At 38.3% G+C, this 14264-nt stretch overlaps 2 protein-coding genes across 3 annotated transcripts in view; one reads left to right on the forward strand and one right to left on the reverse strand.

Moving 5' to 3' along the window:
* The window catches only part of LOC145984135 (E3 SUMO-protein ligase PIAS3-like), an 84613-nt gene extending 70748 nt beyond the window's left edge, over positions 1-13865 (forward strand). For both annotated transcript variants that reach the window (XM_083117577.1, XM_083117576.1), the window contains 2 exons: positions 10699-10786; positions 12394-13865. In XM_083117577.1, the coding sequence (XP_082973703.1) occupies positions 10699-10783 (85 nt within the window). In that variant the 3' untranslated portion in view covers positions 10784-10786; positions 12394-13865. The remainder of the gene's footprint in view (positions 1-10698; positions 10787-12393) is intronic.
* On the reverse strand, positions 2591-3634 carry LOC145984522 (cathepsin O-like). Its single transcript, XM_083118179.1, has one exon. The coding sequence runs from the start codon at positions 3496-3498 to the stop codon at positions 2953-2955; it is 546 nt and encodes a 181-aa protein (XP_082974305.1). The 5' UTR covers positions 3499-3634; the 3' UTR covers positions 2591-2952.
* Positions 13866-14264: the final 399 nt, after the last annotated feature.

Below are 14264 nucleotides of genomic sequence, written 5' to 3' on the forward strand. Positions count from 1 at the left end.
CACTTCGGGGTTGACTGGTCTGGCAGGGTTGTAAGAATAATATAAAGGAGAATAAAGGAATGTTTGTTTACCTGTAGTTCTAGATGTGACGACACGGCCCCTTAAATGAAACTTCAATAGCGCACCACTCCTCGCGGTAACTCTTTTACGTATCAATCAGCCCATAACGTGGAGGCAACGACTGTTCACGCGTTAAATTTCTGAGTACAACTGGGCTGAGAAATGATCTCTTGAACTATTTATGGTGGATTCGAATTTCCGATCGTTAAAACCGTTGGTGAGTCCGCGTCTGTCGTCAACGGTGATTTAACATAAAGCTGCGTTTACTTATTTTTGTTTCATGCGATTTCCGGTAGAACTGGTGTCAGCAGATTTTTCATTCGCTGAAGAATGCCAGGTTATGTGCTTGTAAGAAGCTCATTCGAGCTTCGTCGACCGGGTTCCTTTATAAATTGATTAGACTATCGCGTTATGACGCCAGGGGTTCCGAGTTCCAGTCACGCATTTGGGATTATACGGTATATTGTTTCCTCTCATCAATCAATAATAACGCAGTAAAGAAGATATTTGTCACTTTATAAATCGCACAGATTATTAACTATCAAGTGCCCAGGTACATCATTATACGTAGTATTATATTAAGCGGTACGCGTTAGAAAACGTAAAAAAACTGTACCGACAAATTGGTATAATGAGAGAGATTCAGCGGATATTAAAAAAGTACCTAGAGATATATTGATTGATTGATTGATTGATTGATTTGGTGTTTTATGTCCACTTTATGCACAGTAAGGCTAATCGGGACTGGACCTACAGTTTAAAGTGGGATCCGAACCACTTGTGCCTCCACAGGGTATCGAACCCGGGACCCCTTCATTGCAAGGCGACAACGCTACCACTGCGCCATCGGGGAGGCCCATAGAGATATAGGCTTGTATTATATTACATTTGTACCACCCTCTGTACCAATATTGATTTTCACTTGTTTACTTTCTATATTTAAATAATATAAATATGGTCGCAATGATAGGAAAACCTGTGCTAAAGTGATAATGAATATTCAGAGACTACAATGTTAAAATTGCACCTCTATGTGCCTAATCGTTTCCGTGAAAAATCAACATTAAGTTACGACAATTAGGCTAACATTGTCCAGATAGGGAAATGAAACTTCCCTTGAGACAACCTAAAATAAATTAGCCTGTGCACGCCTATGGCAGTTCCTACGTGCGACTGTTTAATACCCAAGTTAACAATCTGACTAATACCTTCAATAGTAATACATGCTAACGTGTCATTGCTATCGTAATTATGGCCTCCCCGATGGCGCAGTGGTTGCGTCCTCGCCTTGTAATCAAGGGGTCCCGGGTTCGATTCCCGGTGGAGGCACATAGTGGTTCCGATCCCACTTTAAACTGTAGGTCCAGTCCCGATTAGCCTTTCTGTGCATATAGTGGACTTAAAACAACAATTCAATCCATCAATCAATCTATCGTAATTATATAATACTCTGAAGAGGAATTTCGTCCGGTGCTTCAAAAGGAAGCAAGTAAAACTTTAAGATATGTTATTTATTTGACTGTTCGGGGAAAGGCATGTAAGTCACAAACTGCTATTTCCTGTTGCTTTCATTTAAGTCGCACCAAAACAAATAAATAAAATATTATAATTTTATATTGAGCACGTGTAAAGATTCTAAACAGTGATGATCCAACATGTATATCATGTCTGTAAAGTTTGCTATTAAAAGAACAAATATCAATAACTGTCTGCTGTAAAATTGAATTTTTTTGGCTTAACCGCTTTTTTCCAGAACGTCCTAGGACTTTACCAGAAAACGCTTTTAGAATAAGTAGGGGATAAGGTTAAAATAAATTTTTGCTGCAGTGCTCTCGGAGCGGGGGAACGCAGAGGGATGCTATCTCACCAGTGAAGAAGATTGGCTAGGAAAATTTACATTAGCGCCACTCCTTAGTTCATGTTGAACCTCAACCTACCACCCCTCAGCTAGGAATTTCCATTTCGAGGACTGCCTTGATGGAATAGGAACATATATGAAAAATCGAAACATCAATTGTTGATGTAAAGTGAAGAAAAAAAAGTAAAGTGTTCCCCTGTGCTTAGCACCACGCCATGAAGGCGTATAGGGGGTGTGGGGTAACGCCCTACACTTTCTTGATCCGGTCGTGACTGGGGGTGATGTGATCAGCATCACGCCCCTGACCGCCTTTACCCCCCAGGGTTTCCCCCAGGTACCCATGTTATTCGACGCTGGGTGGGCGCCGGGGCCGCTTCCATCGTTAGAAAAGTTCCCGGATTTGAACCGGCCGGGGATCGAACCCGGGACCTTTAGCATGGTAGTCAGACGCGTTACCGACTTTTTTTTTTAATTCTTTTTTTTGCGGAAATTATTTTAGCAACTCACTTACATCTCCTTATTAAATGTTTGTTGGAATTTTCTAAATTTTGTTAAGATATTCACTTAATTTTCCTTTACTACTTTTGTACTTAACTCTGTAAAAACTACCCATGTGGAACTAAAAGCATACTAAATGTACAACATTCTGAATATTATTAATTCTTCCTTCAAATTCTTCAATAACTTCTCTGCAATCTACAAAACTTTCTACAGTACATCTCATAAAAAATAAGGTTAAATAACTGAATAGTAAATTGCAACGTAAAAATCACACAGTGTTCTACACCAAAATACAATAGAAGTGTGATCCATCCACTTATTGATCTTTCACTGTGCTGACAATCTCTAGTTGCAAGCAAACAGTGGGAGGGGGAGAAGCCCCATTTTGAAACTAAAAAAGTTTTATTATTTCATAAATAGCCAAACAACAGTTCTATCAACTTTTCTATTTTACAGTCCTGTGTTATTGCTGTTTTCTACGCTCACAGCCACTGTTAAATCATGTTCCTTAGGCACAAAGAATATCACACTTGCTACAAAACATTAACTGCTGAAACTTCTGTAACAATTCCACATAAATTCTTTCCACTGGCAATATAAAGGTAACCTTTATCACCAAATTCGACTCCCCAGGAGTTGCGTACAATATAGTGAGGCACTGTACCACTTAAATCGTAGCCAACTATCTGCACAGCATGGTTTATATTATCTTTCTTGCTTCCACAGTGAAACTGTATGACTCCCCCAAGGTAGTTCAGCCAATTTATAGCATTAACTGCCACAGCCACAGGACCATGATGTGCAAGCATATCCAGCAAGAAATCTTCATGGCCAGTCAGGTCATTGCAAGTATAATTTGCAACTTGGACGCCATCCCCAGGTTGCTTCATGGTGCAGTTTCCTGATTTGTATGTCAAAGGGTACTGCTTCTCAGTCACTATGTGGACCATGGAACTGACCATCCATTCAAGAGCACTGCATGTATCACCTCCAGCACATCCTAGGTTACCATTCTCTGCACAGTCAATGATCTGCTGCACACTTAAAGTTTTAAGTTTTCCTGTCCTAAGAGCATTCATAGTTTCAATGGTTTCAACCGTGCTAAAGGCCCAACATGCACCACAAGTTCCTTGATTCCGTACAGCTGTAACAGCATTCTTCTCTCTCCAATCAACTTTTTTTGGTAGATTGTCCACAGATCTTTTTCTGACATTATTGTCAAGAATCTGCCCTTTATTTCTTGAAGTTGTTCTTAGGTACTTATGTAGATTAGGCTGCAAATATTGCTGTAAGAACTCTTCCTCTGTCAAATCAGAGAATTGTGTTATTCCATACAAAGCACTATTGTTTGATGTTATGTTCTATTCTCATTGAATTTTTCTATCTTTCGAAGGCTCTCCTGGAAGATTCTATATCTATTTGAATATTCTTCCGTGAAAGATTTATACGTTTTGTTAAACTTGTGGACAAAAGTCTGGAAGAGCTCTTCATCCCCTCAATTATCTTGAATTTTCAGAGGAATTCCAAGAAAGCATAGACCTATTATAAGCAACCCATAACCAACCTTCCTCCAATCGATTGCCATTTTATCCGTTTACGTTAACCTTAAATGACTAGTTTTATAAAAATCAAAAAGTCCTTATGCATCGTCACTATTAATGATCGCCACTATGAATGTTATTACACATAAGCTAGTTAGAACATTAAAAACTCAAAAACGACCATAAACACGAGCACGGTTGACGCACATGACTTCTGTTATGCCAGACTGAGCCACCGCGGTTGATGTATTTGTGTCAATTGGTATCTCATTTTTTCAAGAAGAGTTGTCACTGATTAACTATGTCCACAAAAGTGTTCCTTGCCTTCTGCAACATCTGATACAGAGTTAGCCCATCAAGCCGGAGGCGTTAAGAGTCTTCATCACTTTCCAGAGAAAATTATAATTTTTTATATGTGGAGCATTACATTGTTACGGATGGTATTTATTTATCTCAATCTTCTATTAGCCAGGAAAATAATGAATTCTAACTATAGTGTAAAATGTAACTAATTTTATTTAATCGTGAATGTCACCAATTAGCTTAGAAACTCCGAAAACTATGGATTCGACAATAATCTACTCCTTCTGTCCCATAATTATTGTCCGGTACACCTTTGTTTGTTGTCCCATAATAATTGTCCGATATTCAAACTGTGACATTGGTGTATACAGAAGAAGAAAATGAAACATGGGAATGAGTCATACAACTTTATAACTCAAGGATCAGTACAAATTGGCCGATCAAGTATCCAAAAGAACCTAAATAAAAAGTAATCAATCCAGGATCAATACAAAGTGACCAAGAAGTTCGACAAAATAAAACATCAAGACGAAAGATATTGTTGGTCCAGGAAGGTTGTCATCCCCTCAACGAGCTAGATCTAGTGCTGCTGTGCTGCTCTAGCCTCGTCGTAAATGTTTCGAGGACACTCCAAGCAAGATGGCAGGACGTTTCGGCGGTTCAAGTGTGCTTTTTGCATATGGGGAATCCTGTAGTTGAACCCACCTTTGGAGGCGCATAATTTCAATGAGACAGGACTGTAAATTGAGAAAGATGTTGTTGAGCTTGTCGCGTGTCAGATCAGTGAAAGATGTTTCAACTGCGGCGATCAACTCATCAATAGTTTGTGGAGCTACCTGATGCTGCAGAGACTGAATTGCCCGGAAGTACCCCAGATCTAAAACATTCATGTCCGGACTGTTTGGCGGTTGGCATAGGAGATCCAAAGTGATTCCACTGGTCGCTGCAGCATCCATCCAGGCGCGGTCATTGGGAACTATATGCGGACGCGCATTGTCCTGCTGAACGGACACCTGGATTCTCCCTGCGCGCAGTCCACGAGGCCATTGTGCATCTATTGCTGGGATTAACTTGTTGATGAGCATGTCCCGGTAAACATCTTTGGTAACAGTTAATGGTTTGGTGACCATTCTTCACTACCCCAGCCGTACTGTTTTCAAAGAGAAACTCGTACACTGCATGTCGTTTACTGTCCGTGAGGTTCTTGCTACCCCTGTCGTTTCCTATCATGGGTTGTGTGTTCATGGCTGTTCTTCTCACACGTACTCACTGAAGGAGTGCTCTACTAACTATTTGCAGCGTGCCTTGCTAGACCGGTTTCCATACAGTGCCACACCGGTGTGTTGCAAACCAACGCGTCCTTTTGGTAATCGTCTGGGCGGTATTTCTTGCTCGTTGCGATAAGGTCACGTTGTTCCTCTTCACAATCTTGAAGACTGATCTACTGTGCCTCTCCTCATCCATGTGCTTTCCATCTGCCTCTTCGTCTGTAATTCCTGTACTACCATTTTGGCATACCGGACTATAATTATGGGACAGAGGGAGTAGGTCATTTGTGGCATTTTAGATTTCACCCCCTCTCACCCCCCCCCCATGCCGATAGGTGATGAACTTGAAGTTAAATCGCATTGAGAGTGTCACGAAAACTATGGATTCCACACTAATATCGGTCGTTTTCGCTACACAGCCTGAATGTTAGACAACCCGAGAAACACTATCGTTGTGCGGGATTGCATAGAGTCACGATTGTCTGTTTGTGCGGAATTTAATATCGGTGGTTCGCGATTATTTTTACATGTCACCGCTTCCCACCCCACCCCTAGGGGTGCCAGGCGTGTCTTACCCCAAAAATATTATTTCCAGATTGCAAGTAATACGTGTACCAAGTTTGGTTGAAATTGCTCCAGGCGTTCGAGAGTTATGCCGGAACAAACATATATACACACCCACACACATACGTCTATTTATATATATATACATAGATTATCTTTTACATTGATAGTTAAGCAACAATTTTCTTACAGTTTCTGTGCAATGAAATATGAAACTTAACACTGTTGATTAAACATATTTATCATTAAAATACTTTCCCAGATTTGTAGCCATAAGTGAACAATTTGAAGTCACTGTTGGGACAGACAAAGCACTATCTCTTCATTTAATAACAAATTTATTTTAATTCCGGTGGATTGTCACATGATGAGAAATAAATTACTTAAGACAGAGAGATAAGGTAATTGACCTTTTAGTATTCTAGTGAAGTTGAGGGGGAAATCAAGGAAGAATCCATGCTTTTTTTGTGTGTGTGTGTCACGGGTGGGACACAATACAAAACACAAGTCAATCAATAACTAAAAATAAACGAAAAATATGTAAAATATATTTTACCTTCTAAGTTAATTTTGTATAATGCTTGAATTTTTATGCAAATGACAACATTAGATTGTTCATAAAGTTACAGCATTGCATTTCTTTTTAAAAATTGCGGTTCAGGGGCACTTTCACATGGAATGCCCCATGTGTATCGCCTTTCTAAGTATAAATTGGACACTTCTATTCTAAATTGTAAAATAAGTCTTCTCTATTTTCTTTTAACTGTAACAAACTCCTCAGTAGTCGTAGGGCGTTTGACTGTCACGTGGGTAATTTAAGGTGGAAACTTTTTTCTAGCAGCAATGTCCCCGTGTGGAGTGGCTCTGGGGTTCACCCATCCTCTGAAAAATGAGTACCCGGGGCAACACTGGGAGGTGACAGCAGGCAGAGCCTGGGGCTGATTACATCAGCTCCTCAACAGGCTAAAGTCATCACAATAAAGAAAAAATCGGACCGGGACGAGACACAGATTAAATCTTATCGCATCTTATCGCCTGATCCAAAGATGAAAACGAAAAGACTATTAGTATTCCTGGCCATGAAACCACCAAACACAGGACATCAATTTGGTTTCACAAGAGGGAGGTCTACGGAAGATGCCATAAATAATCTGATAAATGCAATCACATCGAATGGAAACAAATACGCAGTGGCAACCCTGGTGGACATAACAGGAGCATTTGATAATCTTTGGTGGCCACATCTACTGAGTACTCTTAGGAAGATGGAGTGTCCGGGCACCCTTTACCGAATTCTGGAGGACTATTTCAGGGACAGAAAAGTAAGCCTGCAGATCCCGCATAAAGAAATTGCGAAAACTATAGCAAAGGGTTGCCCGCAGGATTCTGTTTTGGGACCCCACCTGTGGAATCTAAACTTTAAACCCTGCCTAAAGACCCTGCAAGAAACATAGGAAGTGCATAAGTGCATAGCATACTTGGATGACCTTGTAATAATTACCACAGGTAGTTCGAAACTGGAAATAGAGAATAAAACTACTGCCGCTTTAAATAAATTGATAGATAGGTGTAACAAAGCAAAATTAAAATTATCGGAAATGAGAACCAAATATGTAGTTTTGAAAGGAAACCTCAGTCATAACAAAAACCCACTAATAAGGATCAATAAATCAATATAAAGGGTAAAGGAAGCTAGATATCTGGGGGTGATACTGGAAGAAGGTTTCTTCTTTAAAAGACATATTGAGAACATAACCTCTAAGGGAGAAGCTCTTATGAATAAATAGCCATTATAGCATCAAATAATTACAGGCTTCCTCTTTCAGTTATAAAATCTCATCTAGTGTCCATCTATTTTTCAGTTATTACTGAAAGCCGCGTGGGCTTCCTTATCATTGCACAAAATATCATATGTTCGAAACATAAGATCCTCTTACAGGAAAGTGATTCTTAGAATCACGGGGGCCTTTAAAACCACCTCGACGGAAGCACTGTTTGTTATAATGGGAATCTAATTAGTTAAACTAATAGTTTAACTAATTACCAAAAAAAGATAAAATCCTCAAATAAAGAAAAAAATACTTTGTCAAAGACCTGTTCTGGTCACCAGAATGGGTCAATAGAATAATATTAATTTGAAGTTACCAATGTATGTAAAGAATACTATACTTTATCTTATTTTTCTTTTTGTATTTATGTATTAAATTGAAAATAAAGATGTAAAGAAAGAGAATATAAAGTCGGGGGAACCGTTAAATTCAGGAAACTGACGTCTTGGTTTACTTAAAGGTACCAGGACATTAAGAGCATACCTTCGAATATATGCGAGTGGAGGTGGGCTTACTTCGAGGATTAAAAAAAAGAAAAAAAAAACAGCTCCTCAAATGGCAGAGATTTTGAATGTGTTCGGCCCTATAGAGCTACCACAAGGAAAAGAACCTTCGGCCAAAAGTCTCCGCGCACCTTCCCCTCCATAGGTTCAACTCTGACCATAAGGAAGCAAGCTCTACTCTGCCCCTTTCCTCCACGTGGGAGGACGATGCACAGAACTCGTGAGTCTCTTTTGCCTGTGGTTCCACAACACCTACATATCCTCCACGGCTTGTTGCAATTTGCAGGTGTCTGTGTATAATATACTGAATATACAGGGTGTATCAGAAGTCCTTTACCTCACCTCGTAAAATACGCAGTGATGTATTTTCATAAAATTTGATATGGGCGATACATAATAGGCCTAGGGGGACACTTTTGATGTATGTCACGCGGACGGCCGCCATCTTGAATTCAACTTTTTTTATTTAAAATGATAGGTGGATCATGTGATACATGACCATAGGCTAGACTTTGGTCAGGATGTCAAATCTGAAATCAGATTTCATGTAACTTCATTTGCTGAAAAGTTATTGGCAACTGAAAGTGATGTTTACCTGTTACAGAATGTGCTCCACATGTTGTCCATATTGGGCAATGCACGTGTGCAGACACTTCTCCCAATGTCTGTGGACACCGAGCAAGGTATCTGGTGAAATTTGCTGAAAGCAGCCATGATACGTTGTTCCAGATGACGAAGATCGCGAATTTTTACACCATACACCATAGCATTAACGTGTCCCCAAAGGTAGAAGTCCATTGGCGTTAGATCTGGTGGTCGGGCAGGCCATTCAACGGACCCACGTCGAGCAACCCATGCCCCAGGAAATTGTTGATCCAGGTACTGACGCACCTGGACGCCATAATGGGGAAAAAACCTGGGAAATGTACCATCTTCCGACATCAGAGCTCGCAGTATCTGTTCCTGTAGCATCCCCAGGTATCGTTCCGCATTTAAATTTCCTTGAATGAAAAAAAGGACTCCGTGTTCCCCATATGCCTGCCCTTCACCGGTCATTTTGGAAAGATTTGTCCATGCGGGGTTGTCAGGCGACCAATAGCGCATGTTTTGCCTATTCACCTCCCCATTTACGTAAAAGTTCGCTTCATGGAGTATCTGCATAACGACGTTTATATTTAGCCGTACTTGCGCGATAGCCAACTTGCAAAACTGCACACGGTGATCTGGATCGTCCTCGGAGAGGTGTTGCTGCATTTGCACCTTATAAGGATGCCACTTGTGCCTCTGTAGCACCCGGTACACTGAACTGTGACTCATAGCACATTGCAACATTGCATTGCTATACGACGTGTGCTTCGCTGCGGTGACGTCGAGAAGGAGGCCAACACTTCCGTAGCTTGTGCTTCATCCGTGACTGTCCGCGGTCGTCCAATACGCGGTCTGTCCAAGACCGTGCCCGTCTCCTTGAATTTGGTTAATAACTGTGCCACTGCAACATGTGACACAGGGTGACGTTCTGGATGATGCAGGTTGAAATCGGCAGCTACTGCTCGGGCACTTCTCCCACCCCACAGTTTGACGATCTGGATGCGTTCCTCAGTTGTTAACGGCATGGTTCAGCACCTGCAACAAACAGGTAAACATCACTTTCAGTTGCCAATAACTTTTCAGCAAATGAAGTTACATGAAATCTGATTTCAGATTTGACATCCTGACGAAAGTCTAGCCTATGGTCATGTGGCCGCGGTGGCTCAGTCGGTAACGCGTCTGACTACCATGCTAAAGGTCCCGGGTTCGATCCCCGGCCGGTTCAAATCCGGGAACTTTTCTAACGGTGGAAGCGGCCCCGGCGCCTACCCAGCGTCGAATAACATGGGTACCTGGGGGAAACCCTGGGGGGTAAAGGCGGTCAGGGGCGTGATGCTGATCACATCACCCCCACTCACGACCGGATCAAGAAAGTGTGGGGCGTTACCCCCACACCCCCTATACGCCTTCATGGCGTGGTGCTAAGCACAGGGGAACACTTTTTTACTTTTTATGGTCATGTATCACATGACCCACCTATTATTTTAAATAAAAAAAAGTTGAATTCAAGATGGCGGCCGTCCGCGTGACATACATCAAAAGTGTCCCCCTAGGCCTATTATGTATCGCCCATATTATATATACAGAAGAGGAAATTCATCTTATATTATTACTGTCATATTAGGCTTAAATATTGGAAAATGTACTTCTATTTTAGATGTTAAATATACTTGTTCATTTTAGATATTTCGAATATGTTCTTCGTACAGCAAAGAGCAATGAAATACAGATATTTGAAGATGGTTCATGGTCTGAAATGGGTCCATAACAGGTGAGAATAAGAAATATTTTAATAAAATATACCCAGGGGATTTCAAACCAATTAATTCTACTTAAGTTTTATGTTATTACAACTAGTAAGGAACATTAGTTAAGCTGCTATCCACCTCAAAGAGTCGATACCGGGATCAAGAAAGAAATTTCTAGTCCCGATTCCGACTTACGGAAATTATTTCTCGACTTTTCGAGATCCGGAACAGTCTGGAAATTCCAAATTAAAGTTTTTAAAAGTGGTTAATTCTCGATGTTTTCTGAACTATAAGTGTGTAAAATTTATTAGAAATAGCCATTTATATCTCAAAAATGCAAAAACAACCACTAGAGGGGGATATAGAGTGTACAAATTCGAGATTCCCACACCAAAATATGCTTAGTTAGTCGGAAAGTTAAAATATTAAATATTTATCATCCTAATCCCGTTCCGCACACCTCTAGTGTTAACAACATTATGTTACTCAATTCATCTTATGTTTATCACATTCTCTGTTTCTGTTGTTTCAGAAATGGAGCACCTTATTGATATTCTGCTGTTATTTGAGCTACAGACTTCAGATATCTGCTACATTATACTGTGCTTATATTATTCCTAATTAATGCATTTTGCCTACTTTTAAAAATAAGTTTTTTCATGATGAACAGTCTGTTCATAACCATATTTAAAGCATCCTTTTAAAAACTAGTATATAAGCCAATTGACAAAACTTCAAGGGGAAATATTCGTGAGCACATAACAATTATGAGTAGGCCATCACTATGCATGTGGGTACTCATATATTATGATCAAATATACATTTCCTCTCCTAGGACATCACTGAATTAAAAAAAAAAGCATGTAAATAACTTTTAGAACTCTAATTGACTTGCTTAACCTTGCTGGTTACAATAGAATATAACTCAGTTTTTTTATTATTCAAATCTTAATCATGGTTAGCATTTCAGTTATATTAATTCTGTAATTATAACTGAAGCTTTTAATTCAGACTCTAATATGTATACAAAGCGGATTTTAATACAAATTTTGCCAGACTTCAAACAGTAGTTATAAGATTTATTATGATGTACCATCCCAGCCATGGAGTATTTGAAATCAGTCTCAAAAGTCTTCAACTTTAAAATTACCTGTAATTGGCGATTACTTGGTAATGACTAAAGAGAGTAACCAATTTTATAACAAATCATGCATTTTTGCTTGTGTATTATCTTCTTTGTCGATTCTCTTATTAATTTGTATTTTACGAATAGGACAATTCTGCAAGGATAGATAGTCTGGGGTTAATTTATTGTTTGTTCCTAGTGAGTTAACCTTCACCTAGACCAGTATCAACACTAGAGATTTTCCTCCTCAAAGTTAAACATACACACAGCTTTATGTGTGTTTATGATTGATTCTGTTTTCGGGTGTGTGTGTATCAAATGTAACCTAGAATTGAGATTTTTATACCTGATGATATTAAGTTTTGTCCATTGAGAATTTTATGGTTGTTCATCTTAAGTTTACAAACACAGTTCTAATTTCTGTAATGCTCCTAAAAATACATATATAAATTCACATTTTATAGTTTGATTATACTGACTAATATTTAAATTTTCTCATTTTAGACTCAATTCAAAAAAGATAGCAGTGTATATAGGACATAGATAAAGAAGCAACTGAAGCAAAACATTACAATGCAGATTTTGTAAACAAAAATGCGGTTCCATATGAAGCAATTAAATTTGAAGAAACGTGAGCTGCAAACACTATGAAAGTAGTGATTTTTTCTTTTTCCACAATGTAATTTTAATATGTTGTATTGTGTAACAATAGTATCATATGCATATTTGAATGTCTGATTCTCAAGAAACTTTTTACAGAGCTTTGATTGTAATGGAACAAATAATATTGGATTGGAAAACAGATTGCATAATCAGAAAAATAGTTTATACTTCTCAGCATGATAAAGTAAACTTGAAGAAACCAGAATTGTAAGTTCTGCAAAAGGAGTAAATTTCTCTGTTGTTTCATATATTGTATTGTATTATTAACATGATTATATGTATACATATTCTCAAGTAACATTTTACTGAAGTATATTTGTTGCGCAATTGAATGAGTCAAGTGACACATGTCTGTTGCAAAAAAACTGCAAGTCTTGGATTGAATAGGTTCTTACATTGATTGTAAAACAAAAAAAAATATTAAATACAGACAATAAACAACCACTTTAAAGTTATACTTCCCTAGTTTTGCATTGAAATTGTTTTGATTTAAGAGGAGGAACCAGGATGACTTCCTTGAATCTCTGTTTTTATTTCCAAAGTTCTCGAATCTGACTTTATCCCAGATTGCTTTTCCTTACTATTCGCCAATGATTTACTTAATTTTAAAGAAGAAAGCAATTAAAATTTTTGCTGAAATCAGGATAATGATGGAAATATATACACAAGTAAATATTATAAAGAGAAGTGTATGGATTATTATAAACAGGATGTTAATGTTATTTCAAGAAACAATTTTAATTGATTTGTAAAGTTCAACATAAGAAAATGTAACATTTTAAAAAATTTGAAACAGTAACGTAAAAGGAAAAAGTGAAATCTCTCTCCCTTTATTTGATCTATTCTTCAGTTCAAAAATTGTATATTAACATCATCAAAAAAATAATATTGTAGAGGTGCAACAGTATGAGATATGAAATTGTTTCATTCAAATCATTTGTTTTTAGATTATACAAATTCCTTATTATATTGAATCCTCATTCAAATTTGCAGATGAACCAAAATGTGCTGCCTGCAAACATTAAAAGAATGTTTATTGTTGCATATGGAACTGGAATCTTTAAGTGTGACAAACAATTATCGTGAGAGAATATCCATGTAAATATATTTTATCTCTGTCATAATGCTGATACTCTAGTTCAAAATAAAGACATAACTAAAATTGATGAAGTGCAAATAGCGCATCAGCACGTCCACTTTGAGTTAAATGAGAATCAGGCAAGGCAAGTGCATTTTAGCTTCTCTATGCATTCTTAACTTCCACTATCTAGTAGCTAAATATACATATGTGTAGAGTGTATTATTTCAGTAGCCATAATTACATCATTTGTGTTTTAATTGTAATAACTAGGGCTGAGCTCATAACAAATTCTAATATTGCTGATACTAATTCCTACAGATAAGGATAGTTGAATGACTAAAAGCAGTGCTTGATGTGGAAAATACTAAGTGTAGAGGGGAGGTGGTCTTTGTTCGAGCATCAGAGATGAGTGGGGCATGTTTTTATGACTTAACATGATGATGAGAAAACATGTGGGGATGCTTTACATTTTATTTTCCTAGTTGGTGTGGTTTTTTGTGTCCACACAAGCACTGCCTAATAGTAATAAAATTAATATCACATGAAACAAGTAAAATGTTAGAATTAAAATATTGTTCTGCAACCTTGCAATGTCATTTACCAGCATCCTGCGGCAACTATTCTTATGATA

The sequence above is a fragment of the Lepisma saccharinum genome, chromosome 2, assembly GCF_977018435.1.
Source record: "Lepisma saccharinum chromosome 2, izLepSacc3.1, whole genome shotgun sequence".
Taxonomy (NCBI): Eukaryota; Metazoa; Arthropoda; class Insecta; order Zygentoma; family Lepismatidae; genus Lepisma; species Lepisma saccharinum.